This window comes from Amblyomma americanum, chromosome 2, assembly GCF_052857255.1.
Source record: "Amblyomma americanum isolate KBUSLIRL-KWMA chromosome 2, ASM5285725v1, whole genome shotgun sequence".
Taxonomy (NCBI): domain Eukaryota; kingdom Metazoa; phylum Arthropoda; class Arachnida; order Ixodida; family Ixodidae; genus Amblyomma; species Amblyomma americanum.
The window spans coordinates 26,200,889-26,214,753 of record NC_135498.1 but is presented as its reverse complement, the minus strand read 5'-3'; the positions used below and the strand labels follow the sequence as shown (position 1 = coordinate 26,214,753).

General features: G+C 46.9%; 2 protein-coding genes across 5 annotated transcripts; one reads left to right on the top strand and one right to left on the bottom strand.

Moving 5' to 3' along the window:
- LOC144120825 (uncharacterized) lies at positions 1-7,964 on the bottom strand. 4 transcript variants are annotated; one of them, XM_077653577.1, is made up of 4 exons: positions 7,802-7,964; positions 5,322-5,717; positions 3,197-3,799; positions 1-1,121 (listed from the first exon to the last, which is right to left on the bottom strand). In XM_077653577.1, the coding sequence occupies exons 2-4, from the start codon at positions 5,715-5,717 to the stop codon at positions 810-812; spliced, it is 1,311 nt and encodes a 436-aa protein (XP_077509703.1). In that variant the 5' UTR covers positions 7,802-7,964; the 3' UTR covers positions 1-809. The 4 variants fall into 4 exon arrangements, with proteins under 4 accessions (XP_077509703.1, XP_077509705.1, XP_077509704.1 ...); XM_077653579.1 differs by having other exon boundaries at positions 7,810-7,943; XM_077653578.1 differs by having other exon boundaries at positions 5,322-5,721; positions 7,802-7,929.
- Positions 7,965-8,351: 387 nt separating this feature from the next.
- ida (anaphase promoting complex subunit 5 ida) lies at positions 8,352-10,690 on the top strand. The gene has a single exon (XM_077653574.1). The coding sequence runs from the start codon at positions 8,469-8,471 to the stop codon at positions 10,668-10,670; it is 2,202 nt and encodes a 733-aa protein (XP_077509700.1). The 5' UTR covers positions 8,352-8,468; the 3' UTR covers positions 10,671-10,690.
- Positions 10,691-13,865: the final 3,175 nt, after the last annotated feature.

The window sequence follows — 13,865 nt, the reverse complement described above, 5'->3', positions numbered from 1 at the left end:
CAACATGCAAAACAATTTATTTCCTTGTGCTATCTCTACAGGAATGAAACAAATTGTGTAAATATGGTGCTAGGTATGAAGCGCACCCATAAAAATTCTGCCAGTGCAGCTTATCGCTATATCTTATCAAAAAATATGTAACCACTCTTAGCCAACAGGTCAGATAAAGAAATTGTATTCCAGGTATGGAATGCCTAGTTATAACAAAATTTGTTGGGTGGCACTTGTATTGCCTGAAGTCGCTAGTCATGCTATTTGTTCCATAAACATGCAAATAACCACTAAATGCCATACTCTCTCTCTACTAAGCTTGGGCACTCTAGCATCACTGATGAACATTCCGAAGAAAACTGAGTAGATTGAAATCCCACAGACTTTAGCGTTGAACAGAAAACTTTCAGTAAGCCTCGCCACTAACCTGTTGAACCACTGCACTGGTGTACAAGAATCATAAGTTAGGTGCAGTGTTTAAATCAAATGATGTAACACCTCTTCAGAAGTGCACTACTACCATGCCAGAAATTAGCGAGGCTTCAGCCTCACTTGGCTTTGCACAACATAAGCAGCCTGCTGTCAATGGTAAGGGGCCATTTACCATGGGTCACTTAAGGCCTCCTTGCAAGGGGATTAGTCAAAAGTCCACCAGTAGGCAACCTGCTACCTCTTTCTCCTAGTTATCCACACAGTGAGCAGAACGGTGGTTGTGAACAATTAGCGAGAGCAAACATCTAACAAAGCAACACTCCCAAGTTTTTAGGCACATACTCGGTACTTGCTACGAACATTTCTGGCCTGGCTGTCTACAGTTTTCAGTAAGAACCCCTACCAAGAAGCTGCCAAGTGACTAGGACACCCGAACACGACACAAATGCAGCTGCAGCCATGTCTTGGCGCGAGTTGTCACCCCCAATGGCATCGCTGTCAGTAAGATTGATCCTTGTAACAGTCGGTGAGTCGCAACAGGTGCAGTGAAGCACAGCCTCAATATCTGCCAACAACGAACGTCTCCACCGTATCCTTGCCTCGTCGACGATGGCATCCAGCGTTTCATGCTTTCTGAGTAGTTCGGCACACTCGGACATCACTTCCCTCCAATTCAGGCCCAACGTGGCGAGCTGAACCTGTCAGCAAAAATGTCAACATTAGCAGTGTTGTAATCCTTCCATAAGCAGTTTCTCACAGATTGCTCTTGAAGAGGAAAGCACTTGCAGTAAGTTAACCTGGCGCAGACACAGTGAATTCAGTCTAAGAAGGAATAACAACGGACAACAGGTACATGCCAAGTTCCCAGCAAACAACTAAAAGTTGTATCAGGGACTTGATACAACTGGTGCTCTTGGTTACACATGAAAAAGAGAGTGCTTAATTTCTAGTAGTTGGCTTTAACCAAAACCAATGTAGAGCCATCGCGATGGCTCAGTGGTTATGGTGCTCAGCTGCTGAATCGAAAGATGCGGGTTCAATCTCACCGTGGCGGTCGAATTTTGATGGAGGTGATTTTTCAGAGGCCTGCATACTGTGTGATATCAGTGCACGTTAAAAGAAACCCAAGTGGTCGAAATTTCCAGAGCCCTTCACTACAGCGTTCCTCACAGCCTGAGTCGCTTTGGGCCGCTAAATCCGCATACACCATAAAACCAATGAAGAAACAATGAAATTAGAAAACTGATCTGTTCAGTGAAGAGTTTGTTAAGAGTCTTGCGACTAGGCCTTGGACTTCTCAGTATTTATTCCGAGGAAAATGGCGAATGTTTTTTGGCATTTAGTTATTTCTGAAAAACTTGTTTTTTAGCCAGTTGCACGGTGTAAACCCTAAAAGCTGCGATCATCAGTGAAAAAAATTCTCAAAAGATCACTAAAGATGTGACAGTCGAAGAGCAGCAATAATAAATATTACCTACCCGGTACACGCTCTGTGCACACAATGCTGATCTTGTTGATTCCAACCTGTTAACATGCTTGCATTGACAGCACCCAATTTCGAAAATGTTCGTACAACTCTAGTACTTGATATTATGAAAGGGACAATATGGGCTAGTCTCACGCATTTGATTTCCAAAACAACGGAGCAACGACATCGGAGACACAGTATGGCAACAGGTTTCGACCACCAACTGAAGCTTTTTCAGCCTAAATCGTGCCGCACTACTAGTCTGTAGGTCTGTTCGTAGTGCGCAAATTACTCTGGCAAATTCATTTTCCATAAGCAGTAACGCCACCGTTGCACCAAATTTGCCAAACCAGACAAGCTGCGCCATCCCGATAAAAATCGGGAAAATTGTGCAGAACTGCTCCCGCTCACTGCTTTCGAATTCAGTGACGCCATGCACCAGTTATCTAGGCAAACATAACTAGCTGCCACCGCAATTTCAAAATTTTAGGTTCGTTGAAGCCCACCTATAGCGAACATGACTGTCTCGTGGCATCCGTTCCTTGTGTCCCACAGTTTGCAGCCCAAGCCCATTTCTTCCCCTTGATTTAGACTAAGATGTCATTAACCCATGTTTGTTCCCTGACCCATTTTTCTCTCTTCCTGTCTCTTAACGTTATGACTATCACTTTCCCTTCAATAGCTCGCTGTGTTGTCCTTAAGAGAAGGAGCCACAGTCACCGTCGTGCCACTCTGGTTCTGAGCTGCCCAGTCCTTCGCCTGTTTTCCGTTCTTTGCTTGCCCTATTCCATTTAACTCTTTCAGTGCCTTCTTTTTCTTAACAACCTGCATTGCCTTCTTTCTACATTCAGCCACTTCTTTTGCTCTTGCACATTTCACACTTTGCCCCAATGTCGATAAAAAGCTGACTTATCCTAGAGGCTCTTAAACCTGGAGATAAAGAACGCTTTAAATAGCTTGAAGTTTTTGGGGAAAAAAAAGAATTTGCACTACATTTATACCTTGCTTCCAAATATGCAAAGTGCATTATCTGATGTCTCCCAAGGGATTCCATGGATTCCTCGTTTTTTATTAGCGGAATTCAAAATTTTCCACTGCAGAAAGTCTGGGGATTTACTGATGACACTCTCTTATGTGATGAGGTCATGTGCGGAGCATACTTTCTAACCTTCATTGTTTTATGAACAGGTTTTAAGAGCGACACACAATGCATATTCCTAGATGCATGTCCTCTGTGACAGCACAGAGCGGCTCAAAAAATAGTGCTTTACTGCAAATGAGGGAAGAAAATGGTTGCAATCTCACCTGCCAGGCAGCCATGTCAGGCCAGCCTTCTTCAGCCATGCTGATGATCGCATGGCCCACGGGACACACTGGCCACAGATCGTACGCTCCCCGCAAGTAGGGGAAAAATGCCTTTTCCAAGCTTTCACAAGCTAGCCTGATGGTAGAGGCCATCCATGCAAGTGTCGCTCGTCCATCGAGGCAGGCACGTGCAAGGTGCTGCTCAAGCACATGTGACACGCATGTCAGAAGCCCATCAACACCCGACCACTCGAAAGAGTAGCCACGCTGGAAAGGGCAAACCAGAATTGGGCAAATGCTGCCTGCCGGTCCAGAGGGGAACAGGTCCTCAGTCCAACTGCTCACCGAGGTGCCAGCGCAGCTGACGTAGAAGCGAGGGTGGACATTGGGCTGCTTCCGACCACGAAGGTCACTCTGACGTGCTCGGCCCAGTGCTGCTAGCTCAGACACGTTGTCCGGGCCCAAGACTGGTTTCTCACCGCTGAACTGCATTCCAGGGTTTTGGCGGTTGTACAAGGCCACATCATAGACCCAGCGACGAAGCAGGACGAATGGAGATACCCTTTCATCGATGCCTTTGTAGGCACAGCTCAGCATGGCAACCTTGGGGGAGAAAGCGCAGGTTGAAAGGAAACACCAATCAACAACGCCTCGAAATTATGTTCATTTTTCTGCAGAATCAGTTCGTGGCATTGGCAAAATATGGCGAAATGACACGTTGCGCCCAAGAGGAAGCGTCTCGGCTACAGGCAAGACAAACAGTGACCATAATTTTACAATAGTTACGATAGTAGGATACAACTTAAAGAAACAGCAGTTGTTAACACTGGGCCACAGTCAGCGGTGTACTGTATTACTCCGCCACCCAGTCACGAAAGTAAACAAAATCAGCTTTTAAATGTTTGACTTTACTAAAAAAGCCAGGTATCAAAATTTTAGAGCTTATAAATTTTTTTCTAGTGATTAGCTTACTGTTTACGCGACAAGAGAAGTTTTATTGACGGACTATTTTTTTGTCGTGGAGGAATTCTGTGCACCGGTCCTGAATCTGAGCGGAGCTTCACTGTAGTTGTATCCGACTTTAATGGAAACAGTAAGCCGGAAAACATTTCGTCATTTTTAAAATAATTTTTGCGATACAAAAACACTCATTAAAACTTAGTAGCACTGCAGCTCTCGCACTCATATGTACAGCAGGTCAGCTCAAAGACCCAAACTACAACTATATCTCACTTATATCTCAAGTAAAATAAAACTCAAAGCACGAGGCCAATTGGAGAGGTCAAAGAAAAAATCACGAGACTTGCATCAGTAAGTAAGATGAATGCAAAGCTCACTGCAAGCAATGCAATAGCAGTAAACAGAACGAATGGCTTCATATAACTCCATGCATCCAGCAATCAAGCCAGTACTGTAAGAGCTGAGGTATCATTTCCTTATAATTATTTAATTTCCAGCATGCTGACACTTATGATACGCATTACTTTGACAGCCATGCAGTAAAGAACAGGTGTGACAACAAAACGTTAACGACAGCCAACTGCTGGATTGTTGGCTCAAGCACACAAACACCTTCAAGAACACAATATTAATGCCTCACTTCTTTGAAGGTTGGTTAATAGAAAAACAGGCAAAATAAAAAAATAACAGTGCCAGGTAATCACACTAGGTAGCAGCAAGCCTACTAAGCAAAGAAAGCAGATATCACATTGTCTGCAGCCCATTTATCTAATTTGTGTCCCCATTCTTGTACCTATTGCACCACGACTCAGGTGCCAACAGAAAAATGATGTGAAGAAGATGACACATATCATAAGTCTTCTAACTGACCACGACGGTCCTTAGACGGTAGGTCGCGCTATTTGACTCTATACTTGGGAACAACTTTTTTTGCAATGCTACAGCGGCTAGGCAAGAAAATGAAGGATTTTGTCCCCGGGTTGTTCATTGTTCCGCTCTGTAGCTTCCACCCTTTTACCCCTCTACACCCCTAGACCGAACAATAAACCACCCACCCAGCAAGGGAACGAAAACCCATCTCCTTCCTTTTCCTGCCTAGCCTCTGTAGCACTGCCAAGAAAAGTTGTCCCCGCGTATAGTTACAGTACAGTTGAGAAATACATACCTTGCAGTCAAAGCGGGTTCTCCGTATCCTTTCCCATGTCTCGCCGTTCTCAAACTTGCAATGCTTGAGGGTTGGTCGCCGCTCCTTGGTACATAGGTGCAGGACTTGCAGCAGCCACTGCTTGGGATCCTCAGGATCAGAGTCCGAGGGCAAAGAGAGGCGATGCCACATGCCCCGGCACCACGCCAGAGCAAGGCGGGTCCACAAGGACTTGCTCGCGGTAAGTTGGTGCAGCTGGTGGCAGGTGCAGCCCAGGCTAAGCACATCGAATGGGTCCGAGAGCTGCAGGCACACCTTGTGCAACACCAGGTCTGGAAGGCATAGCAGTGATGGCCCCTCGTCAGTGGAACGCCCATCTTCCGCTCGATGTAGCGTGGCCTCTTCTGGATCCTCCATCTTGCTTGTTTCAGAGAACAGAAAAGGACGAAAAGCGAGACATGATGGTGAGGGATTTACCAGCTAGGCTTGAGGAGAAGGGAATGTTGCATACATGGGCCATTATTTTCTTTGCAAACGAAAGACTGCCCACTTATTTTTTTTTTCTACACAAAGTTGTCTCCTGGAAAGGTCACAATGATACAACAGTTTCTTTGTGAATCTGCAACTATGACAGCTATAGTTGGTTGCCATTTAAAAATGTTGCGGGTCAACATTGCAGTACTTATAGCAGCATACATGGTGCTGCACATGATCATGAAGCTGACCAGTCTTGACCAGCACCACCTCCAGATCCCTGCAGTTGACCTTTGGCATCTCGAAACTAGCAGATCACAACGATAGTTAAATGGTAAATAAGAAGGAAACGCATACCAGGTGCAGGCAGTGTCAGAAAGCCCCGTGTGCAGTTCCCTGCTCTGAACACTGGCACACTCAAGAGAAAGTAAGAGTAGCAGGATTTGAACGTTCACAGCACGTACAGATATTGTAGGCCATTTCTCTTCGCAATAACCGGGTTAATGTACACTTTACCCACGTTTTCAAAGAACAGGAACGCACCAAATAAAGTTAGTTGTATCAAAGAAAAATTTTGTATGGCATTTTTGTGCTATAGATAAAGCATATAACCATTTCCTAAAATAAAATTAAATATCATTTTGGTGCAAATTTTGAAGAAAAAAAAATGTGTCCATTAGGGACAGGTTACAAGCAAGTAGCAGCTTGTACTGCTGAGATGAGTTTGCCAGTTTCTTTCCTGCACCGACTGCTACTTTGATGAGGCAAAGTGCAGAAGCACTAATGTGCAGAGATTTTACAGCACATTAACCTTTAATTCCTTCTGTTGCTCAGAAGCAACAGCTCCGTTGTTTTTTTCTTGCATACTATGAAAACTGAAAATTGGTTTTGAGGAAAGGAAATGGCGCAGTAATTGTCTAGCATATCACAGAGGACACCGGAACCACTATAGGGAAGGTGGGAGTGAAAGAAGAAAGGAAGAAGAGGTGCCGTAGTGGAAGTCTCCGGAATAATTACGACCACCTGGGGATTTTTAACGTGCACTGACATCGCACAGCACACGGGAGCCTTTTGCGTTTCGCCTCCGTCGAAACGCTGCCGCCGCGGCCGGGTTCGAACCAATCTACTTTAAGACACTTCTGAAGAGAACAAAGAGGCTGAATATTGTGCCTACATTGCCCACCAATGGTTTGTGCATGCAAAATTAAGGCGATTAAAAGTAAACTCCCGACTCTACAGATGCAAAAAAAGTTTTTTTTTTACAGTATATTTATGTTTCTTTATGCAACTTAAATTACTGTTTTCAGCTGCTTAAAATTCTGCGCACGAAAGGATTAAGGAATTTTAGGAGGCCAAAAATGATCTGGACCATTATTGCAGTGCGCCTCAAAGTCTAGTCCTAGCCTTTGCATGTAGACAGACGTTTCAGTGAAACCGTGTCCTGCAAATAACTGGCCAGGCGCCATGCAGAATGCAGTTCTTGCAAGTAGACCTTCTGAGACACTCCAAGAAAAACTACTACGCATCACCAAAAATGGCGTTTCGTGAGCGGATCATTTAATTTCCTATCCTATTGCGTAATACGTGCGAGTGCGTCAAAATGTTCAGCGTCTTCATTTTTCTGACGTGCGCTTCCAAGAATATTCGAACGCACACACTCGTGTTATTCCTCATGTGTGCAGCGCGACATCGCAGGACCACATGCATGCAAGGAGTACTCAGTTGCGGGCGGCTATAAACTACGCGGTAGAAGATAGAAAACAACGATTCGACAAGCCACGAAGAAACCAAGCCACACAACTCGTGTGAAGCGGTAACTTTTGGTCCGTTTTATTACGAGCCAAAGTAAATACGCACAAAAAAAAGAGAGCCGTAAGCGAAGCGACATTTCGCAATGAGCACAGCTCACAAACGAAACACGCAGATGCTGCATCGTGAATCATCAAACTCGAGACGCATTTGCGAATTCGGAGGAAAACGTGCGGTACATAGGCGCACGAATACCCAGCACAACTATCTCTACTCACCGACTTACAGCATGGGCTTCAAGGCGTGCGTCACCTTATCAACACCTTGGTTTCACCGCGAGCTCCCGCTTCCAGATTCAAACCTTTGGTGTTATCTCGCGCATAAACAGTCGCCATGCGAAGAGCGCAAGCAACACAAGAGGAACAGGGCACGTGACAAAACAAAGATATATGTAACAATGTCGGTCCTTTTTGCCCGAACTTGAAGTGTAGGCAGCACCCTCTGCACAATCTCGTCACAACTAAATCACGTTTTTATATTTTTTGTTCGCGACAACTTAAAGATACTTTTTAAGTTAAATGCCGTTTTTATTATTGTGAGTTATTGTTAGCTTTCTAAAGACGCTGGTCATGAGTGGTAACATTTTAATTTACAGCATACAATGTGCATACCTTTAGGAGCTAACACAGTAAGTAAATATATAAAAATATTTGTTATATAAAAATTACCCGCAAGAAATATCTTTTTATTTTGCTATCTTCAGAACATTTATTGATTTTGTAAATTAAGGTTTACGTACTGCATAGTGCTGCCATCTATGCCGCGGATGAGATGTTTGTTAAGTAAAATGGCGCCGTTTACAACTGCTTCGGTTTCTGGTTAATGCTAAACCAAATGTATTCGGTCTTCTTCTGATAGTGTCTCACGGTGATGAAAAAGTGAGCTATGCCATCCCTGAACGTAGACGGTGGACTGTGGATGTCGGCGCAGCCCAGCAGCCCTCCAAAAGATGCAATCACTGGCCACAAGCTAGCTTTGCTTGTGCTCGTATCGGAATACTGCCGCGTGAAGACGCGTCGGCACGCTGAGCCGAACGAGGAACCATGGACGCACTCGAGCCAGCAGTGTCGAGACTTTGCCATCCTGTCGCTGAAACTTCTCCAGAGCCCCGACATAGCGTTCAGCGAGCTGCTCTCCACGCTGCGTTCCGTGCTGCACCCGAGAACGTTGGACCTCTTCAGCAGGGAGCTATCCACCATCCGCGAATCCGGCGTCGCAGGCATCATGGACTACGTCCCCAACCTGGACGACCTGCTCACCGACCCAGTCGCCGATGGGCATGCTGTGCTTCATAAGAGCAGCGTTTTAGGCCTATTCGTGCGTCGTATGCTGCTCGCCTTGGACAAGCTCAATTTCAGCGGGCTCGTCAAAGTGCACAAGGACTTCAGCGCGTACTTCGACGAAGGCATGCGGGGCTTTGAGACGGCGCCTGCAGGTACGGCGCGACCGGCGGCGACGCAGCGCCAGGCCGACCTGTTCGTGGCGCAGCAAGTAATGCTGATGCAGCTCAATGAGAAGGCCGCGCTGGCACCGCCGCAGCTGCAGCTGCGCATCAACGAGCTGCTGACCGGCAACAAGGACCTCGCCGAGGCGCACTACCTCAGCTTCCTCAACTGCCTCACCGTGCGCGAGTACAGCGGCGCCGACGACAGCCTGCGGCGCCACTTCGACCGCACTCTGCCTGCGGCGTCGGAGACGAGCACCAAGGGTGCCGAAGACTCGACGCGGAACCTGCGCTACGCCTCTTTCAACCTTGCCCGGCTGCACTCGAGGATGGGACACCGCGGCGAAGCCCTGCTCGCTCTGCGCGAAGCGGTCACTCTGGCCCAAGACTGCACCGACACGTCGTTCCTGCAACACGCCTTGGCGTTCCTCTGCCGGCTCCAGGGCAACCGCTGCGACCCGTCGCAGCTGCGCTGTCTCGTCACGCGCGCCTCCGAGCTGTGCTTGTTCAGCGTCGCCTCGTTCGGCATACAGGCTCTTGCACGTGTCGAGGCCGACTTGGGTTGCACGCCTAGCCTGATTTTCGAGTTGCTGGGCAAGAGCGACCTGCTCAACTGCCAAAATTCCCTCTCCGAATTGGCCGGCACGGCTCTTGCGCAGCGGTCAGCGCAGTGGGCTTGCTATGGCTTCCACTCCTTGTCGCAGCTGCAGTCGCAGTGGCTGCTGCATGCCTCCAGGGGCGACCCAATGCGGGCGTCGGGCGTGCAGCCTGTGGGAGAGGTGGCTGCTCTGGCGCTGCGCAACCTGGCTGTTGGTCTCACTCAGCAGGGTCACCACACGAGCGCAAACACTGTGCTCAGGTTCGCCAAATCACTGTTCCCTCTATACTCAGACTCATTTCAGATACTCAAGTTGTGCCAGCTCGTCATTGGCTTCAATGCAGCCCTTTACCAAGCAGACTGGCCACTGGTGGAAAAGCTGGCTTCAGCTATTCGCATTCTCGACCGCAACGAGGGAGACTTGTGCCGGGCACGGTCCCTCTTGTGGCAGGGCCACTTTACTGCGGCTTTGGAGTTAGTTGACGCATTGTTCAAAGAATGCAGCAATGGTGAGAAAGGCTTTGAAAGCTGCTTGACCCATTTTGAAGGCCGGCTGTATCACTTGAAGGCAGAGATCTTTATTGAAGCTGCACAGCCGATGCTAGCTATTCCAGTTCTATGCAAGGGCATCATGCATGCCGAGACGCATCAGCTGGTCTACAATCGAAGCATGCTGTTTATGCTTATGGCCGAAGTTCAGTTCCAGATTGGCCTTCCAGGGCATGCAAGCACACTTCTTGACGAAGTGGTCACACTCGTTTTGTCTCATGGCAGCTTTGCCGACGTTGGACAGCTGTACTTGCTGCTTGCAAAGTGTGCATTTTCGAGCAGAGGGGAGCAGGCAGCCAGTGAAGCAATCAAGCTTGCAGCGTTGGCTCTGGACAAGTTTACAAAGATGCACCTGAAGAAAGGCATTAGAGAGGCAGCCTACTGGCTAGCTTTAATTTGTGATGCAGTTGGCTTGGAAGAGCAACGAAATGCAGCAGCACGACAGTTCCGTCAGGTGGATGAAGAAATGGCAGAAAAGTTGTTATATGTTGTATAAAGACAACTGTGTTTGTCCCAGCTTGTTGTTTTCTTGTGTGTGTGAAACTTGTCATCAGCCTGTTTTATTGTTCTGAGGAGCCACTGTTGCTGAATTCATTCAAAATTATTAATTAGCAAAATGCTTGATTAAGCTTTGCAGTTATATGTGCAAGTATTCTTAGTTAAGCGCATGCAGGGATCTTTCTAGGGTTCCCATGCTATGCAAATAACTTCGCCCAGTGGGGCATGCCAATTTATTTCCAGGGTTTTATTCTTGCTTTACGATAGCTGCTTCATTCCTAAAAATTAGTGCAACAAGGAGTCTCATCAAAAATGCTTGCAAACTTTACAAACACTAAAAAAAAACTGGTATACTCTTGTGTATTGCCTTGTGAATGTCCTCATGATATGTTTGCAAACATTCTTGGCTGAAGTAATTGGTAAATAGAAGTGGACAGTATTATGTTTTATTTAAATCCTATAATGTATGATGTCATCTTGCTGCATTCCTACATGGTCCGTAGAAAGGGCTATATCTGGAAATGCACACTGCCAAGGCCTACAGGAAGATATAGGTCACTGATTCAGCCCATGTATCAATTCAGTGTCTTCAAATGGCAAGAAGCATTTTCACTTAGCCGCAATGAAGGCAAACTGCAATGCTTTACTTTGTGCAATGCGCACTCTAGCAGTGGAAGAGCATGAAGCCAGTGTGGGTCCAGCGGACCCATTGTGCAGTCTTGATGCTCCCCTTATCGCAAGCAGCGCTGCAGCCATAGGGCTTCAGTAAGTGTTTGTAAGGGGGTGTTTTTAATGCCTATTGCAAGGATTTATTGGTGGAGCACTTTGTGCTGAAATGGTTGGTGTCTGGTGGCCCCCTGCACTTTCTGCTTCACCAAGAATGTGCCACGTTCAGAGTGTGGGCTCACATAGTCTCTGGTTTGCGCTTCGCTTCACTCTGAGCAGCATCTTTCTTTGAATGGGAAATTTAATAACCTCCGTTAATGTGCGTGCATTTGTGTGTGTGTGTACATACAGTCGAGCCCACTTATACCGGCAGCAGATTTAATGAACACTCGCTTATTGCGAACCAGGTCGGCGCTACCGTGAAAATTTGTATTATGGAGATGGCAATCCATCTCAGATACAGTCAAGAATTTTGACTGCACCACTCAGTTATAGCGAACGAAGAGGCGCCAAAAACTCTCACGATCAAAAAAAAAAAAGACTGGCGGTTTAGCATTGCTAAGCCCGAAATATTGTGTGAAAGCACAGCTTTTTGCAGGTGGACACAACGGCCGCATACCTGGAAGAGTGATTGAGGTGTCCACTGACCCTGGGAACCAGTTATGCACATCAACTTTTTCATCATCAGTGCCATTTTATCCAGTGTACGCTGGTGGCCAATGCTCCAGTGCAGCGCTCCGGCAGTAGTGTTGTCGACACAGTGTTTTGCTCTAGTGTCGTGTTCCTACCACGTATTCCATGCCAACGCATGCAGCACACATTTCTCTGTCACTACCGCCACGTAGCTTAAAACCCAAATATTAGTTTGATAGTAGTATTAGTTGATGAAGAAGACTCAATGGATGGTGCGAGAGAGCGTTGCAGTTTAACACGAAGATTGATAAGCTGCAGTGATAGCATAGTACACTCGTGCTGTGGCCAGCAAAGCCGATCTGTTTGTGCCACCGCGGGTTCGAACCCTAGTTGCAACAATATTTATTTATGGTTTGTCCAAGGTGTCACCCTCAAGGTCAAGCTTCAATCAAACCGGTGGGCTGGTTTGACCTCGTGAAATAGTGCTTTTGCACTAAAATGTGAGCTTCCAGTAAGTGCAGTGGCTGAAGAGTGTCTCGCACACCACTCCAGAAAGGGCATGACGAACCGAAAAGGCAATGAAGATGAACAACGCTGCACTGAAACCATAGGTAACCGCCAGCCAACCCATCGCAGTGGCTCAGTGGTTAGGGTGCAACGACTTCTGAGCCGGAGCTCCTGTGTTCGATCCTAGCCGTGGCGGCTGAATTTAGATGGAAGCGAAATTCTAGAGGCCCATGTACTGTGCGATGTCAGTGCACATTAAAGAACCCCAGGTGGTTGAAATTTCCGGAGTCCTTCACTATGGCGTCCCTCATAGCCTGAATCTCTTTGGGACGTGGAACCCCATAAACTATAAACCTAACTGTAACCGCCGGCCAAGCGCTTGACGATGGCCTACAACATCGTTCAATTCGTCCATATGTGCCGACTGGGCAAAGCGTCGACTAAACGACGAGAAAGGGGTAGCGTTGAAAGTGAAGCGACAGCGCTCTGTTGAGGAGCAACCAATGGTAACGATTTGAGTTTGAATTCTTACTGGCCCTTCTGGTCAAGTGGTATGTGCCGCCTGCCTAGTTGGGGCTCTCCAAATTTTGTGCTTCTACTGCTTGCAGATGATGTGCTGATCGCAGACAGGGTCTCTGATAAGTTTTGTGTGCATGTGCGTTGGGCTGCTTTTGTTGCTGCATGGGCCCACAAACGGCTGACAATGCTGTCGAAAGCAGATTTGTTCAGGGGCACGTGGATTTGCAGCGACGTGTAATTGATGCACGGCTGGTCAGATGTCTTCTGGGCACAGGCGTCGGCATTGCTGAGAAATGCTCTAATGAAGCCAGTGTACGTGAAGTACAAGGACTGTCAGACTGCTAGGAATCTAATTAAGAAGGCCCACTTTCCACCTGTTGCCGTTAATGCTTCATCTGTGATTAGTTGTATAGCATACCTGAATCAGACTGTTGGCAGCAAAGGTCTTGTCGCAAGAACATGCTCGCACTTGTGACCTTGGAAAGTGCTGCAGCAGGGTTTTCTTTGAAGAAATAGATGCACATAACTCACTTTTTAAAGAAATAAACCCTACTTTACTCGGACTTAGTATTTTTTTCAATAATATAGGAAGTCCATTTACTGCGCATTTCGGATACAATGAACGCTGTCTATGTAACCGTCGGGTTCATTGTACCAGGTGCGCGACATATTTGAGAACACTATTCCCTATCGCCGTAGACGCCAGCAGACTCGCCCCTTTCCCCCCATGTAGGGTAGCAAACTGATTATTCTTCTGGTTAACCTCCCTGCCTTTCCTCTTCTTCCTCCTCCTCCAGGCATGCAGCTTCTTGTATATTGACACCGTATCATTCATACTGCGCAGTTTGTTCCTAGATGAAAGAGAACA